The following is a 19,631-nucleotide window of genomic DNA, read 5'->3' as shown; positions in this document are numbered from 1 at the left end:
GATCCTGCAGTGCTTCTTTAACCAGTGCCTCCATTAATTTTCCGGGAACAGAAGTTAAACTCACAGGTCTATAATTACTTGTGCCAGCCTTTGATCCTCCCTTGTGAATTGGGGTCACATTTGCACATCTCCAGTCCATGGGTACCTCCCCTGAGTCCAAGGAAGCTCTCATAATTATGGCTAAGGGTTTGCTTACTTCCTTTGCTGCCTCCTTTAATATAACTGGATAGATCCCATCCACGCCGGGTGCCTTTCTTGTGTTTATCTTCAACAATTTCTCCTCCACTTTACTCTCAGTTATTACAAGATTCTTTAGCTTACTGCTAGAGTTGAGTACACCTCTGGCATTCCCCTCGCTGGATAACTCCTCATGTGTGAATGTCGATGCAAAATATTCATTTAGTTTGTTAGCTACCTCAGCAAGGTCATCAACAGTTGACCCATCGATATCAAGTGGACCAATCTGATTCATCCCCTTCCTTCTAGAGTTTACATAAGTAAAGAACTCTTTGCTGTTTTTCTTCGCATCCTTGCCAAGGATCTCTCGTAATCTGCCTTCGCCTGCCTAACCTCCTTTGTAACTTGGTTACAGATCAACTTGTATCTATCATAGGCTTCTGTGTCACGTGTTAATTTGTATGTATCCCATGCATTTTTCTTCTCTGCCATATGCCTCATTAGTTCATCTGACATCCATTTAGGCCTAAACCTTGAACAATATTTCTTAGTTGATATGTAAAGCCTACTAGCTTCCAAGATAAGTTCTTTGAATGCTTCCCATTTTGAATTTGCTGTTGGTAACATCATCAGTTGATCCCACTGTATAGAATTTAAATACTGTCTCAGTCCATCGTAGTCGCCTTTATGAAAGCAATACCCCTTCCCTTTACCCCTAACGGTAGTTACCTCTTTTAGTAACTCCCACTTCAGAACACTGTGATCACTGCCACCTAGTGGTTCATTTATCTGCAGATTCTTAATGCATGAAGAATCACTGCTGATAATCAAATCAAGAGTATTCCTCCCTCTAGTTGCCTCCCGAACATGCTGATGTAGAAAACAATCATCCAATAAATCCACAAAAGCCTTGCTAGTGTGTGAGTGACCAGCCCCCAAATTCCAGTCAATATCTGGGAAATTAAAATCCCTCATTATAAGACTCTCTGATTTACTGGCCCACTCTATTTCTCTGTACAGTTTCTTATTATACCCATCAGAATCATTAGGCCTATAGCACACTCCTACTCTCAATTTTGATCTCTCAATGCTTATGTCACACCAAACTGACTCGACACTGCACTGTCCAGCGATGTCGACTGGCTTCACTTTATGTGTTTCTTAACTAATAGCATAACCCCTCCTCCCTTCCTATCCTGTCTATCCTTTCTGTAGATATTGTACTCCCCAAATTCCAGTTCTGCATTCCTTATATCTGTGTGACACCACATCTCTGAAATCCCAACGATATCTGCCTTTGATGTTTTGAGCAATACCTCAAATTCATCAAATTTATTTACTAAACTCCTAGCATTGGTGTACACGCAAGTATACATGCACCTGCTCTTCCTCTTAGCCACCCTAACACAACCCATGTGTTCACTTGTACCCCCATGATTCTCAGCAGTCTCTGAAATATCCTGTATCTTATTTTCCAGGCTGCTGCTCATTCCAATAGAAGCAGTACAGGAATCACTTTCACCTCTGCCAGTGGCTACTGTTAATCTATTAGTCCTTGTATCCCCCCAATCTAGCAATTTTCCGACCCACCTAACACTGCCTCAATAGCATCAGCAAACATTCTTGCACCTTTTCTATTTAAGTGTATCCCATCCCTGTAGAAGCAGTCTCTCCTGTTAACAAGTACAGACCAGGCTGAAAAAAATTCTACCCCTTGAGCCCTACAATCTTTCCAGGTCGGAATTGATCGACAGGGCTCTCATCATATACTCCCTCCTATCGTGTCTGGGCAGAATTGCAGACACTTTCAAATTCAACCCTAATTCACGGCTTTTTTTCATCAGTGACCTGTACTTGTTAAGTAATTCCGCCGGTCTCCTACTCTTAATATCATTAGTGCCAACGTGTACAACTGTATCACCTTTTGTGCCCTTAAAAGATGATATCCACTCTATAACGTCATCAATCTTTGGCCCTGGCAGACATACCCTGGTCCTGTTCCACCTATCCTTTTTACAAAGCATGTTTCCCGTTTCCCTGACAATAGAGTCACCAACAACTACTAGTTCCTTTGGGACCAGCGCATTCTGCCTTGGGGGTTGCCGCTGTGTTGCGCGATGACCAAGTGCAAGCTCTGGCATTGGTGTGGGCAGCTGAGTTCATATAGCTAAGTTCTTTTTCCCATTCTCTCCTCTTGAATATTAACAACATTCTTTTGTTGACTGTAATCCTATCCATAGTTTTGCTAATGAGAGCACATCAAATTGTACTTTCCAGTTTGAGAAATCTTACCCTGCAAACACCTTCAACTTCTTAAATAACCAACACCAATTCCTTAAATGATGATCTCCAGGTATTTCTCTAATGGGGTGAGGAAAACTTAGTTAATTTCAATCCTTTTGAAACTCAGTCCTGCCTTATTTTTCACAAAAAAAAAAGTAGACTGCTCTTGTGCTCATCTTTAATGACACTCATATTTCTAGACAGGATCACCTCTCTCTCTTTGGGATTATCCTGACTTGTAAATTCTCTTGGTATAATGGCCATCATAGTCAAATGGTCAGTCATCATAGCCAAGCTGTCAGTCACCAGCCACATTCACCAAAGCATGCATGCACTTTGGTGAATGTTTGTTCTAGTCTACATGGCTATTAAATATGGTGTTGCTCTCATATTCTCTCTATCTTGTGAACACCTCTGACCTTATGTGGTCATACAAGATTGTACAACAGAACATTTATTTTTATAAGCGCATCACGAATATTGCTTCCTCAATGTCAAAAAAAACAAAACTGTTTTTTTTTGTTCTGGGTGTTACTTTTAAAAACAGCTATTCACTCTGTATAATTCTCAGTTCCGCCTTAAAGTTGTTACATCTGAGGGTAGTACCACAAAAACCTCTCCCAAGCTTCTCGGCTCTGTTTCTGATGCACATCTTTTTTTATAGATACTTCCATGGGAACTGTTCTTTTGAATTGGCATCTATAATTCCCCTGTTCTCTTCGAAAACAGTCAAAACTTTTTTCTTCCAAAAATGATCTAGCAGACGTTTGGAGAATTTTATTTACCTGAGTATGTAATCCAAACTGAAGTTTGGCAGAAGTGCTGTCCACTCTCTGAGGGCATCTCTCATGGTTTGGGCTTGAACCATTGGTTGTCATTCCTGGAACATTGAATAACAAATGTCATGCAGTAACATGACATTTGTTACTGCATGACATTTGTTATTCAAATGTCATGCAGTAACGTTGACTTTCTGGATAATTCCATTTTTCCTTTGCTGTGTCTGCAGCATGAGGATTTCCTTTTCTGTTTCAGCATGACAGTGCACCATATATCATGTTGTGCAGCCTGTGGGGACTCAATTTGTAGACATGGGTGTGCAAATGCTTTATTGAACTGCCTAAAGTCCCATCCTTAACCCTGTTTGAACACCTGAACATGTTTATAATGAACTAGAAGGTCAACTTTTAGCTGGGCCAACATTCCTGCAATCAGTTTCCAAATTAATCACTGTGTTTAAGAAGGAATACTGCTTTCCTGTTATCAAAAATTGTTTAAAAATTTAAAGAGGATACAGTATATAATTAAGGCCAAAGTTGAGTTGACCTATTATTAAATATTATATTAATGAAATGTTCTTTGAAACTGCAAGTGTTTGGTCACTTTTGGCAATATAATGTGTATATGAATCAAACATGCATTGAACATCAGATTGTTGGCAGATTGTTCCTGGGGGGGGAGCACTTGTGGGAAGAATTAAACTCTATAGCTGATACTCACAAAGCTTCAGTAGGTAGGTTCAACCAAATAACTGGAATGAGAGAAAAACAAAAAATAGCCAATAGAATTAATGGGAAAAAACAGCACAGATCTGTGCTAAATAGATTTACTGTTTATTTTGCATAGACTACTGAATGAAGAGGATGGGGGGTACTAAACCCCTTCTAGAGTGGAGCATTCTATAACGTGTTAAACACAAAGCATTATATGAATAAGTATATGAGAGATAAATGTAGACAGGAATTACAAATATTCATTTAATTTTCATGTATGCTTTCCAAATATTCTATTCTTTCTGATTTCAGTGTGGTGTGATGTAAATTATGGACAGTTTTGGCCTTTTTACTCAAAACACACACACACACACACACACACACACACACACACACACACACACACACACACACACACACACACACACACACACACACTTTTCCTAATAGAAAAATTTGGTAAGTTTGGGAGGTATGAATTCCATATCTGACCTCCATGTCTTGTAACAAAAGATAACACACTCCATTGTATAATAAAAAAAAATATTCATATAAATATTTTTGTTTTATATGCTGAAGCATATAATCATTTATTAGACAAAGATCACTCATGTTATGTGATGTAGATAATTTCAGTTTTTACTGTTTATTAATTCTTCATTGTAAGCTACTTATTTTTATCATATGATTGGTGAAAGAAATTTAAGTTGAAAAAATAAAAATAAAAAATTACTTTTACTATAAGGGGGATTCACAGACTAATAGATTAACAATAGCTGCAGACAGGGGTGGAAATGATTCTTGGAATGAGCAGCAGCCTGGAAAGCCAGTTGCTGGGGATCATGAAACAAGTAAATACATGGGCTGTGTTATAGTAACTAGGAGTAAGGACAGGTGCATGTACACCAATGCTAGGAGTATAGTAAATAAATTTGATGAAGTTGAAGTTCTGGTTAAGACATCCAAGGCAGATATTGTTGGGATATCAGAGATGTGGTGCCACTCAGATATAAGGGATGCAGAATTGGAATTTGGGGAGTACAATGTGTACAGAAATGCTAGGAAGGGAGGAGGCGTTATACTGTTAGTTAAGAAACACACAAAATCTGAGGAAGTGCATCCAGTTGACATAGATGGACAGTGCAATGTTGAGTCAGTTTGTTGTAACATAAGCACTGGGAAAGCAAAAATGAGGTTATGGTGTTTGTTATAGGCCTAATGACACTGATGAGTACAATGAACAATTATACAGAGAAATAGAGTGGGCCAGTAAATCAGTGTATCTTTTAATGGGGATTTTAACTCCCTAGATATAGACTGGAACTCGTGGGCACTAGAAAGGCTTTTTTGGATTTATTGGATGATTGTTTTCTACAGCAGCATGTTAGACTGGTAAAAAGAGGAAGTAACACTTTTGATCTGATTATCAACAGTGATTATTCATGCATTAAGAATTTACAAATAAAGGAACCACTAGGTGGCAGTGATCACAGTGTATTGATATGGGATTTACTTAGATGTAACTACCATCAGGGGTAAAGGGAAGGGTTTTTGCTTTTGTAAAGGCAACAACAGTGATCACAGAGATTTTTTACATTCTGTACAGTGGGACCAACTGATATGTTACCAACAGCAAATTCTGAATGGGGAGCATTCAAGGAAGTAATTTTGGAAGCTATTAGGCTTTTTGTTCCAACTAAGAAATACTGCTCTAGGTTCAGGCCCAAATGGACGTCAGATGAACTAATGAGACTCGTGGAAGAGAAGAAAAATGCATGGGATGCACATAAATTGTCTGGCGGCACAGAAACCACAAGCTACTCTGTAATCAAGTCACAAAGTAGGTTAGGCAAGCAAAGGCAGATTATGAAAAATCTTTGCCAAAGGATGCAAAGAAAAACAGCAAAGACTTCTTTGCTTATATAAATTCTAAAAGGAAGGGGATGAATCAGATTGGCCCATTTGATATCAATGGCTTGACTGTAGATGATCAATCTCAGATAGCTGCCGAACTAAATGAGTTTTGTATCTACAGTCACACATGAGGAGTTATTCAAGGAGGAGAAGGACAGATGTTTATCAAACTCTAAAATGATTTTGTAATAACTCAGAGCAAAGTGGAGGAGAAATTGTTGAAGTTAAATATAAGGAAGACACCTGGGATGGATGGGATCTATACAGTACAAAGGAAGTAAGCAAACTCTTAGCCATAATTATGAAAGCATCCTTGGACTCGGAGGAAGTCCCCACAGACTGGAGATGTGGAAATGTATCTCCAATTCACAAAGGGGATCAAAGGGTGACATGAGTAATTACAGACCTGTTAGTGTGACTTCTGTTCCAGAGAAAATAATGGAGTCACTGGTTAAAGAAGCATTGCAAGATCATGTAGACAAGACAGCAGTAATAATTCAGACAGCATGGGTTTGTCAATGGAGTCTTGTCTGACCAATTTGATTGGATACTATTATGTGGTCACAGAGGAATTGGATGCAAAAAGTTTGATATCATATACTTGAAATTCAGAAAAGCTTTTGATACTGTTGCACACAGAAGATTACTATACAAATTTTGCTAGTATGGCATTAAGGGCATATTGTTACAATGGATAAAAGGATGATTGAGCGGGAGAAGACAGAGTGGTGATCAGTGGGTACTGCTCTATGTGGGGTAATATTATTAGTGGTGTCCCTCAGGGTTCGGTGTTGGACCCATTATTGTTTTGTATATTTATCAATGATATTGATGAAGATATATCAAGCTTAATGTCAAAGTTTGCAGATGATACAAAGGTTAGCAGGGTTGTTAATGACACTAAAGACAGTATGCTACTGCAACAAGATCTGGAAAAGTTGGGTAGATGGGCTGAGAAGTGGCAACTGAAGTTTAACATTGACAAATGCAAAGTGTTGCATATGGGTAGCAATAACCCCAGAGAAATGTACCAACTATGTGGTGTTACGCTCAGAGTAGTAGAGAATGAAAGAGAACTGGGGGTAATTGTGCAGTCAGATATGAAGTTTTCTGAGCAGTGCAGACAGGCTGCCAGAGTAGGTCGTGGGGCCTTGTCAATGATATACAGGAATTTTGCAAGCAGGGATAAAAAGGTGATTATCTCCTTGTATAAGGGAATGGTCAGGCCACACCTTGACTTACTAGTATAGGTCTCAAAGTCTCATTTTAGGAAGGATGTAGAGTTGCTAGAACGAGTACAGAGAAGGGGAACAAGACTGCTTAAGGGAATAAAGGGGTGCTCTTATGAAGAAAGGCTTAAGTTCTGCAAATTGTAGCTTCTGGAGGCTAGGCACCTGCGAGGTGTATCTGATTGAGATTTATAAGGCCTTGAATGGATTGAGGAGCCTAAATGCTGTTGGGATTCTTTCTTTTTCTCAGATTACAAACCTGAGGGGGCATAGATTCAAATTGAGGAAAGACAGTTGTAGAATAGGTGTGCGGAAGTTTGCCTTTAACCAGTGGGTAGTTGATTTCTGGAACAAACTACCATCTGTTGTTGTGGAAGTTGATTGCTTGAATAAATTCAAGGAGGCAGAACTAGACATCCATTTGGAATGAATGGATCAGTGAAATGGGAATGGTTTTTTTTTTTTTTTTTGGTTGATGCTTATTTTCTTGCATCATGTGCCTCTGCTAATGCCAATGCTATATACATACGATTTATTTGCTATTTCCTTTATAGGGAAGAAAGAGCAGAAACATTATCCATAACTGACTGGTCAGCATGCTGGTAGCAAGATCAACACATCACTAGTTTGGATTCCACTTAAGGCTACTGAAATAACTGCTTGATTGTTAATAGTAATTGCTGAAGTTGACAGCTTAAATAAAGTCAAGACTTAACTAGACAAACTTTTGGAGTGAATGGATGGGTGAAACGATAAGGGTTTTTTTTTTTTTTTTTTTGCTGATGCTATATGTTTGATTTCTTGCATTATATGCCTCTGATTTAAGATAATTATTTAAGATAATTATCTTAAATTAGATAATTATTATCTAATTGCTTAGGTCTTTTAAGACCTGTTCCATTGTAGTTCTTGGAGGTGGTCTTGATCTCGCCATCGTTGTCTTGGTAGACCCACATCTCTCTTGCCTGTAAGTTTGTAGTTAAAGGTTAATTTTGGGATCCGGTCTGGATCCATTTTTTCTAGGTGGCTGATCCATTTTTTCTGATACCATTTTATCATTTACTATGTTATCTACTTTTAATTTCTCTTGGATATCTAAATTTCTTTGGTGGTCTAATCTTGTAAAGCCTAATAATGGTCTTAAAAAGCTCATTTGTGCTGTTTCTAGTTTGTGTGCATCATTCTTATTTATGACCCAAGTCTCACAGCTGTAGAAGAGGGCTGATTTTGAAGTGATGTTGTGTAGTCGTAATTTTGTTTCAGTTGTCATTTGTTTTCCGAAGTGGCGTTTAATCGTTCCATTCATTTTATTATATTTTTGTAGTTTAGTATGGATGTCTTTCCCTTCATTTGATATTAAATTTCCCAAATAGGTGAAGTCAGATATTTTTTCTATTATTTTGTCATCAATAACAATTTTGACTCTTTGTATGTTTTTTCCACAAAATCCCATTGATTTTGTTTTTGAGGTGGAGATTTTCATTTCTTACTTTTTACCTATTTTATTCAGTTCATTTGCTGCTATCTGTAGTTCGTCTTCTGATTTTGCAATTATAACTTGATCATCAGCATATAATATAGTTTGGATTTTATTCCTGTTCAACTGTATTCCATTGTTAATTGTTTGTTTCCATTCTTTAATAATTTTATTGATGTAGATATTAAATAAATTTGGTGATAGTCCACAACCTTGTTTGACTCCTTTATTGGTGTTAATTGGGTGCGAGAGTTGACCATTAAAATATTTTATGTATTTTGTAATAATATACAGTATTTTATATTACTGATATTTATTAAAATATCAATAGCAGCTCATTGTGTTTTGTCAAATGATATACAGGAATTTTGCTAGCAGGAATAAGATTGTTGGATTTGTTGGTGCATCAGCATCTTAGGCTATAATGCACCATGGATAAGGAGGTGGTATCCCACTGTATAAGGCAGTGGGCACGACACATCTTGCATTCAGATGTGCAGGCCTCGTTTTAGGAAGGATTTGTAGGAAGCTGCTGGAACAAGTACAGAGAAGGGCAACAAGGGATACTATTTACCAAGAAAGGCTTCAGTTCTACAAATTGAAGCATGTGGAGACTAGACACCTGCAAGGGGATCTGATTGAGGTGTTTAAGGCCTTGAATGGATTAAGCAAGCTCAGTGCTGATGGAATTTTTCCTCTTGCTCAGATTATGTGCATGAGGTGGCATAAATTCGGACTAAGGAAGGATACAGTTACGGAATAGATGTGCAGCAATTTGCCTTTAGCCAGTGGGTAAAAACTTCCATCTGTTGTTGTGAAAGCTGATAGCTGAAATAAATTCAAGGAAAGCCTAAAACTGTTGGAAGGAATGGAATGGATTGGTGAGATGGAAAGTTTTTTTTTTTTTTTTTTGTTGGCTGTGAACTTTCATGATTAGTATCAGTAGTGGTAAATGATGCAAGACAGCAAGCTTATAAAGCATCAGCCAAAAAAAAGCTTTGCACATCACCTGTCCATCCCCTCCAATAATTTATCTTATTTTTCCATGAAGTTATTCAAACTATCTGCTGGCTGAGGGCAAACTTCCATCTGTCCTACAGCCATCCTTCCTCAGTTTGAATTTATGCCCCCTCATGTGTATAGTCTGAGCAAGAGGAAGAATACTAACAGCACTGAGCTTACTAAATCCATTCAAGGCTTTAAACACTTTAATCAGATCACCTTGTGGGGTCTAGTCTCCAAGCTCTGCAGTTTGCACAACTGAGACCTTTCTCGGTAAAATTACCCTTTCATTCCCTTCACCAATCTTGTTGCCCTTCTCTGCACCCAATCTTATTGCCCTTCTCTGCACCCAGTCTTCCTAAAATGAGACCTCCAGATCTGTATGCAGTACTGAAGATGCAACCTAACCATTTTGCCTTTTACAATTAGTGAAAAATTAGAGACAGAAAAAAAAAAAAAAAATCAGAGATTTTTTTTCTGCCTCTTGAATAGATTCAGAAGAAAATAAATTCAGATGATTTTTTTTTTTTTATCAGCAAAGTAATATTTTTTTTTCTTTTGCATTTCTTGAAAAATAAAATGGGATGTGCAGCTTATTTAGAGGTGTTGAGATATTAAAAAAAAATGGTAATATATAATTTAAATAAAAATGAAAATTGAATGAAATCTAAAATTGATACCATGTAAAAAAAAAAAAAAAAAAAATCCTAATTTATTTAACTGTCTTGGCATTCACTGTCACATACAAAAAATAAAAATACAGCTGAATGCTTACCTTAGAGCTTGAAGTTGATTTAGCATGTACTTCAACTTTTCTGGTAAGGGTTTATGAATATGCTGTAATGGAATGCAGGATAGTTAAATAACTGAGGTTCTTTTTTATGATATTTTTGTTTAAATTATTGTTAAATACACTGGATAGCTTTTCATGTTACTTTTAGATTTTATTTAAATTTCATATTGTGTTCAGTTTTCATTTTATTTTCTTTTAAAGTTTTATAGTAATTTAGGATAAATTTAAGATCTGTGAGATGCCCCATCCTGGCCTGAAAACTAAATTCTAAAGTTAAATTCAGAAACATCACCATATAAGGGATTTTGTATTTGCTTACAAAATTTCAATCAATTCCAATAAATTAATTTTCATATACAAAAGTGTCTGTACTTTTTTAAAATTTTTATTTATTTAATTTTTAGAATGTCAATATGCTCTATGTTCAAGATGTATCAACTTCAGAAGCTCTTTAGTGCAGCATTGCTGTATTATTATTATTATTATTATTATTAGCCATATGGTGCAGGGAAGCCTGAGGCTTATGCTGCACCAGCCAAAAAAAAATTCCTGCATTACCCTGAGAGAGAGAGAGGGGGGGGAGGGGGGTAGTAGAAGGGAATCACCAAGAAAGAGAAGAATGATGATATCCAACTCAGTACCCTGGGTTTGCCAAACCCATATTCACCAGATGTGAGCCCCTGGTGTAAATATGCCTTTAATATTATTATAATGTCAGGTGTAGGGGCAAGATGACAAATACCTTCAACATGAATTTTTGTTTACTGGATTGTTTGAATCAATTTAAAAAAAAACTGGTTCAGTTTTTTTTTTTTATTTTTTATTTAGTTGAGAATATAAAAATTAAGAGGAATTATCTCTATTTTAGGTGCTCAAACGTAAGTGCACTACAATGAGCAGACTTATGTCAAACGTCTAAAAGTTAGATCTGCTATAAACAATAACATTTATAAGTACGTCGTGTTGTGACTTTAATGGTTATAATCGACATATTTGTCATATGTAATTGAAAGTTTTCAATATGATTTCCTCAGAATTGTACTATAGTATTTTATTTATATTAAAAGGCATGAAAAACTAGAAGAATCTATGAAAGAAGAAGGTCTCAGTGAAGAACAGGTAAAAATTTTAATAGAACATTCTATAATCTAGTTTATGTGGAGTATGCCCAAACAAAAATTTAGGTAACTAAGCCACCAGCCTCTGTAAAGTTGAATGGGCTGTACTACATTTGATACATGTAATAAAATGAAGTTGCTGTTTTTTAATAATAGATTTTATAAAGTAGATAAAGAGATTATTTGATCAAACAAGTAATTACATGGAATATGAACTAATATAAACTACATGGAATATAAATAGACTTTGCATTGGCATTAGTAGAGGCATATGATGCAAGAAAGCAAGCTTATGCAGCATCAGCCAAAAAAAAAAAAAAAAACACTCCCATTTCACCCCTCCGTTCATTCGAAATACCTAGCCAGCTGAGCCCTAAATTTATTTAGGCTATCAACTTCCACAACAAGGGATGGAAGTCTGTTCCACCAAACAACTACCTGCTGGCTGAAGGCAAATTTCTGCATATCTATCCTACATCTGTCTTTCCTCAATTTGAATTTATGCCCTCTCAGGTGATTATTCTGAGCAAGAGGAAGAATCCCATTGGCATTGAGCATGCTCAAACCATTCAATGCTTTATACACCTCTATCAGATCACCTCGCTGGTGCCTAGTCTCCAGGCACTGTAATTTGCAAAACTTAAGCCTTTCTTCGTAAGAGCAACCCTTTGTTCCATTCACTAATCTTGTTGCCCTTCTCTGTACTCGTTCCAGCAGCTCTACATCCTTCTTGAAATGAGGCCTCCAGACCTGTATACAGTATTCAAGGTGTGGCCTGACCATTGCCTTATACAATGGAATAATCACCTCCTTATCCCTGCTAGAAAAATTCCTATATATCATTGACAATACACCATGAGCTACTCTTGCAGCCCGTCTGCACTGCTCAGAGAATTTCATATCTGCCTGCACAATTACCCCCAAGTCCTTTTCATTCTCTACCACTGTCAGTGTAGTACCACAGAGTTGATACGTTGCTCTGGGGTTACTGTTTCCCATATGTAGTACTTTACATTTGTCAATGTTAAACTTCATTTGCCACCTCTCAGCCCATCTGCTCAACCTTTACAGATCCTGTTGCAGCAGCATTGCGTCAGTAGTGTCCATAACAACCCTGCCAACCTTCTTATCGTCTGCAAACTTGGACATTAAGCTTGATATACCATCATCAATATCATTTATAAATACAGAAAACAATAACGGACCCAACACTGAAACCTGAGGGACTCCACTAATAACATTAGTCTACGATGAGCAGTGTCCATTGATTACCACTCTCTGTCTTCTCCCCCTCAACCATCCCTTTATCCATAGCAGCAATTTGCCTCCAATGCCACACTGCTCCAATTTATGCAGCAGTCTTCCATGTACAACAGTATCAAAAGCCTTTCTAAGATCCAAATATATAATATCAAAGTTATTCCGTGCATCCAGTTCTTTTGTGACTGCATCATAGTATCCAATCAAATTGGTCATGCAAGACTTTCCCTTAACAAAACCATGCTATGTCTGAAATATAACTGAAACCTTGTCTAGATGATCTTGCAGTGCTTCTTTAACCAGTGCCTCCATTAATTTTCCTGGAACAGAAGTTAAACTCACAGGTCTATAATTACTTGTCAGCTTTTGATCCTCCTTTGTGAATTGGGGTCACATTTGCACATCTCCAGTCTATGGCTACCTCCCCTGAGTCCAAAGAAGTTCTCATAGTTATGGCTAAGGGTTTGCTTACTTCCTTTGCTGCCTCCTTTAATATAACTGGATAGATCCCATCCACGCCGGGTGCCTTTCTTGTGTTTATCTTCAACAATTTCTCCTCCACTTTCCTCTCAGTTATTACAAAATCATCTAGCTCACTGCCAGAGTTTACTTCACCTCTGGCATTCCCCTTCCTGAATAACTCCTCATGTGTGAATGTAGATGCAGAATACTCGTTTAGTTTGTTAGCCACCTGAGCAGGATCCTCAACTGTTGAACCATCAATATCCAGTGGACCAATCTGATTCATCCCTTTCCTTCTAGAGTTTACATAGGTAAAGAACTCTTTTCTGTTTTCCTTTGCCAAAGATTTCTCATAATCTGCCTTTGCCTGCCTAATCTCCTTTGTGACTTGGTTACAGACCAGCTTATATCTATCATAGGCTTCCATGTCACCCATTAATTTGTATGTATCCCATGCATTTTTCTTCTCTGCCATATGTCTCATTAGTTCATCTGACATCCATTTAGGCTTAAACCTTGAACAATATTTCTTAGTTGGTATGTAAAGCCTACTAGCTTCCAAGATAAGTTCTTTGAATGCTTCCCATTTTGAATTTGCTGTTGGTAACATCATCAGTTGGTCCCACTGTATAGAATTTAAATACTATCTCATTCCATTGTAGTCGCCTTTACGAAAGCAAGAACCCTTCCCTTTACCCCTGATGGTAGTTACCTCTTTGAGTAAATCCCACGTCAGCACACTGTGATCACTGCCACCTAGTGGTTCCTTTATCTGCAGGTTCTTAATGCATGAAGAATCACTACTGATAATCAGATCAAGAGTATTACTCCCTCTAGTTGCCTCCCAAACATGCTGATGTTGAAAACAATCATCCAATAAATCCACAAAAGCCTTGCTAGTGTATGAGTGACCAACCCACAAATTCCAGTCAATATCTGGGAAATTAAAATCCCTCATTATAAGACTCTGATTTACTGGCCCACTCTATTTCCCTGTACAGTTTCTTATTATACTCATCAGAGTCATTAGGACTATAGCACACTCCTACTCTCAATTTTGATCTCCCAATGCTTATGTCACACGAAACTGACTTGACACTGCACTGTCCAGCAATGTCGACTGGCTTCACTTCCTTGGATTTTATGTATTTCTTAACTAATAGCATAACCCCTCCTCCCTTTCTATCCTTTCTGTACACGTTGTACTCCCCAGATTCCAGTTCTGCATTCCTTTGGTTATCGTATACTCTGTGTTAAGGCTTATATGGAGCTATTGTTGGATTGATACACCATGATGAAAAGGGAAACCTGGCAGAATGAGAAAAGTAAAAGAACTACACATAAATAAAAGATATGAATTTATGTAAGACAGTGGAACTGTTTCATTCTTTTTTACTATAAATTTACTATAAGCAACCAACTTCCATTTATTGATACAGTGTAACATATTGAATTACTTTTAGAGAAGCAACAATGTTACTTTTTTAAAATAAATAACAAGTATGTTGCTATTTATTTTAAAAAAATAAAGTACTTTTTATATGAAAATCAGGTCGACACTGGTAAAATTATCAATAAAAGAAATGGCTTTTATCAACAAACATAACCTTAATCTAATTTTGTCAAGTTCATAACTCATATTGAAAAGGCCACTTATGTTGTGAGAGAATTTCCGCCAAGTTAAAATATTATTTTCAGTTTTGCTTATTTTTCAATTAGGTCATGATTTTACTAATTAAATTATAGTGAAATGTTATTAGCAACTGACACCACATCAGTTGACTAGCCACTAATGCACTATCAGGTCACTTGCAGAATTGGTGCATTCAGTAACCAGTCATGTAAAATGCTTTGGGTTATCATCAGTTTTAGTCTGATGAAGATAAACATGTCAAATAAATGCAAGATCCAGGATACAGAAATTAGTCAATATGCAGTTTCAAGGAAATGGTTTCAGCATTGCTTTATGAGATTTGAATTGGAACTAATTCATACTTAAATTAGTGATCATAAGTTCAAGGTTTTATTGTATTTGATGAATGTGATACACTTTTAATTAAAAAGAAAAGAAAAAAAAATGTAGTAGAGGTGTAGGCTACTGAATATTACTAAAAAAAAGCAAGTTCTGCCTTTTTATTATGAAAAAGCAGAACTACAAAGTGTTTAAACTGATGTAAATTGACATACAATGCTTGCACTGGAGTATATTTTTAAAATAATGACCTGCTGATAAAGTATGCTACCTTTGCTTTCTGGTTTGACAACTATTGCTCTACACTAAACAGCTAGAACTTTTGAAATATCCATCACCAATTTTCTAAATGTGGATTTCCAGATAATTGTCCACTGGGAAGAAGAAAGTTAGTTAATTTCAGTTCTTCTAAGATTTACACCTCTCTTATTCCTTGCAAAAATGAATCTGCTGCTCCTATGCTCATCTTCAGCAACACTCAGATTTCTGTACAGAACACACATTTTTATTGGGGAAGCTCTGACTTTTGACTTTTTCTTGCTTAAATACCACATAAGTATTGCTTCCTTGCATTAAAAAAAAAAAATGACTGTGCTTTCTGTTTTGCTCTCAGCATTACTTTTCTTCCAAATAGCTGCTAACTTTGTACAAATCGCAGATCTGTTCAACCATAGCCTTTTAATTAGTATTGTTCTCATAACTGGGATTATGGTGTCCTAGAATTTTTGACTCCGAGACAGTATTCAAAAGAGGGCAATCAGGTTAATTTAACGATCCTTCACTTAAAAACTTGCTCTGCTCCCTATTATACAGATGTTTCTGCTGTATGCCTTTTCTACAGATATCACCATAGTCACTGTTCTTGTTAATTAGTATCTGTAATTCTGCTTCTTTCTTCCAAACTAGTGCATGCAACACATGCATTAGATAGTTAACATTCATTCATAGTTAATTTCCAAACTCAAACTAACTTTTCTTCTTCTTTGTTTCTACTTTTCCATCTATCCCTTCTACTTTGCTTCTTTGGAAGAGTCTTCTTTCTTATGTATTTACTGAAAATTACAATGTTTCAAAGATTACTTAAACCTATAGTATACTGTGGGTTTTGATAATGTTTCACCTCTGTTTTAACATTAAAAGAAAGAAAAAGAAGACTAAGAAGCCCTAGCTTGATTTTTTTAGCTGGTGGATAATTTTCATCACACAGAAGCACTGCTTGAATTTTTCTAAGTTGTAATTTTCAAAATATATATGTTAGACAGCAGTATTTTGGGAAAAAAAAAAAATTAATGTTTTGGCACTATGCCATATAGTCATTATCAGTCCCTTCCCAACTTGCAAAAATGTTGAATTAGGCTGGGCTCTTACTCATAAATTACTGTTTAGCTTTCTACTTTGATTTCACAAACTCTATATATCTTTTTATATGCTGTATTAGAACTGTTATTCTCAATTTCTTCACTCTTTCTTGCAACTTTTAATTAATCTTGAGAACCTTTCTCTTGCAGCTTTAAATCTCGAGAACCAAAACAATATTTTGGTTCTCGAGATTTAAAATGATAATGCATTCTCATATGTCTTCAGAGGAATTACATCATGTGTTCAGCGTATTCCAAATTGACATTGCATAGAGTTATCTGAAATTAGATCTAGTATCAAATCTTTTCAATAGAATTTGTTCATAGTTTCTGCAACTCACTGGCATCTGAAATTGTTAAAGTGATCATGTTATCTAAATAAGGCTCTCCTGGAGTAAAATTCAGGGAATTTACTGCATAAAATTGGTGTCTTTCTCAATATCATTTAGATAGAAATGTATTGTCACTACTTCCTTAATTTTCTGCAGATAAGCTAATAACAATTTATTAATATAATTAAGAATTTCCATTTTTATTCTGGGTTTTACAGCTTGAATTGTATTATTATTGCTGTTTTTAATATAATAATGATATTAAATTTAAAAAATATTAAATTATGATAATAATTATAATAATCATATCAAATGAAATTAAGTAAAAGAAAATTAAAAAGAAAGGAAATACAGTTTCCTATAGAAAATATATTTTTTGATTAAAAAGCAATTTTTTCATTTCCTTAAGCAAATTTTAAAATGTTAATGTTGTTCAGTACTTAATGGTATTTTGAATGCTCTTACATAATGTATGAGAAATTCATACAAAGTAGAATCAAAAAGTTCCAGGTATGAAAGCTTGATGAAATTGATCTCTTTTTTTTTTTTTTTTTTTTTTTTAACCCCAAGTTCCTTGATTATATTTGTTATAGCTGGCATAACTTTTCCTTCACTAGAAAAATCACCCTTTTAATGAGTTATTTAGTTTAGAAAAAAAAATAAAACAATCATGTAGTAAAAGGTCAGGTGAATAAAGAGGATGTTGTAAGACAGCTGCAGGGTGTTTGGAAAGATATTCATAAATTTTTACTTATAAGTAAATGCACTGAAGTGCTATTGTTTCAAACTTTATACGCAGGTTCATACCTCTATCTTAGCTTCACGTTTCAAGACCTGCTAATAAGTACATAGTACAGGAACACCAAATAAATTTGGCTATGAAAAAAATGTGACTGTTTTTGACCAGCAACATGAAACATATTGCCACTCCACATACAGCGGTTTTTTTGCTTATTGCTCCTCATTAATGAGGAGCAGCCATAAAAAAAGTAATCTAAAATGAAAACATTATCTCCTTTTATATGGACTGGGCATGTCCATTTTGATTCTAGGTAAACAGTAAAATTTCATTAGCAGTACAGGGGGGTGTTATAAAATACATTGAACTCAAACCACTAATGACTAAAAACTTAATGCTTTTCAATTAACAAAACAAAGAGAAGTCAAAGTAAGATTGCCAGAACTGATGATCCTAATGCTTTACAATTAATAAGCATAAAAAAAATCAGGCAAATCAAAGTAAGAACTCAAGAACTGACAATCATTCTTGGAAAGAGTTGCTGCATTGGCAAACTATATTGTGCCAAAATTATTTCTCAAGATAACCATAAGTAAAATGCACTAGTGAAACACTTTGGTGCATTTTACCTATGATTATCTTAAGGAATAATTTGAACACTTTACACCCTGCTAATATAGCACCTCTTTCCAAGAATGACTATCATTTATAGTTTTCCTACTTTTGATTTTTTTTGTTTCATTAATTATAAAGCATTATGATCATCATATGTAGGGCTCTTTAATCGATTTTTCTGATTTTGGTATGTTTTTATTTGTAAAGCATTGAATTCTAATCTAGTATTTTTATTTCATAATTGTGATATGTAAGAACTTTCTTGATTTAGTTTTGCTTTAGTAGTCTGAAATTAAATATATTTTTGTTCCCCCCCCACCAACTCCCTTGTACTTCCAAGGAAATTTTGCTATTTATCTAGTTGTGCCAAGTTTGTATAAAAGGAGATAGTCCTTTTAATTTTGTCTATGCCAGTCTCTTCATTGACAATGTGTCGATAAGCACCAAAACAGAAACAGCTGTATGGGGAATGGCAATAAGTTTCTTATGGCTGGTCACTAGTCACCTTTTGTTATTTCTAGTACATCTTATTAACGGTATGACTTCCTGGTATAAATTCATAGTGTTTATGCCTTTGTAGTCAAAAAATAATTCTAGCGTAGCTTTTGCCTATAGGCCTGTCAGTGTAAATTTTTCCTTCCTAGATGTGAAAGACTTGCATTCAAAGGATTGACATTCTCTCTGTGGGTCATAAAGATAATATCACATTTAATCTCTAACTGCTAACAATTAAATAAACTGAAACCTAAAAATCACAAGTACTTGCCTCTCTTACTCTTACACAAGTACTGCTTTATTAGTTAGTTAAAACTTAAATTGGAGTGAACTGCTTCATATAATCACATAGAGAAAGGTTCACCTTCTCAATCTATTTCTCTAATGATTTGAAGGATTGTCAATTTTCCATGGAACTAAAGGTTGTCCATAAATCTTATATACTCCATACGACTATTATTGAAGTCCTCAGTCATAATCGCAAATTTAAAGCCAATTATTTTGAAAGGTCAACTCTTGTTTCCATCTGATCTGCTATTAAAAAAACTTGGAAACAAAGAAGTTGTATAATCTTTTCATGTTTGAAATGGCAACTACCATATTATTTCAACTTGAGAGACTGTATCTTCAATTCTTATTTAACGATTCACCTGAATAATGCATCTAATGTGAGAGACATTCATTTGTTAAAGTGCAAGTCTCCCAAACTTTGAATCATCCTCAGTGATATCACATCCATCTTTGAAATGCTTTTACCATTCAAATATCCAACACCTCATTATAAAGCTTTCCTACCTTATGCTTCAGTTATTTATGTAGTCACTAAAGCTGATTTCTTCAATAGAAAACAAAGTTCTATATATCTGTTCAAAAAGCAACATTCTAAAAATGACTGTACAAAATTTACTTGGT

At 35.6% G+C, this 19,631-nt stretch overlaps 1 protein-coding gene across 5 annotated transcripts in view; it reads left to right on the top strand.

The window, feature by feature from the left end:
- trc (Serine/threonine-protein kinase tricornered) overlaps positions 1–19,631 on the top strand; it is a 188,593-nt gene that overhangs the window by 139,707 nt on the left and 29,255 nt on the right. For all 5 annotated transcript variants that reach the window (XM_090383881.1, XM_090383880.1, XM_090383882.1 and 2 more), the window contains one exon: positions 11,436–11,487. In XM_090383881.1, coding sequence (XP_090240007.1) covers positions 11,436–11,487 — 52 coding nt within the window. The remainder of the gene's footprint in view (positions 1–11,435; positions 11,488–19,631) is intronic.

This window comes from Mastigoproctus giganteus, chromosome 10 (genome assembly GCF_048544385.1).
Source record: "Mastigoproctus giganteus isolate SK-2022 chromosome 10, ASM4854438v1, whole genome shotgun sequence".
In the NCBI taxonomy this organism is placed as follows: Eukaryota; Metazoa; Arthropoda; class Arachnida; order Uropygi; family Thelyphonidae; genus Mastigoproctus; species Mastigoproctus giganteus.
Note: the sequence above shows the minus strand (reverse complement) of the source record. Positions and strands in the feature narration are given on the sequence as shown.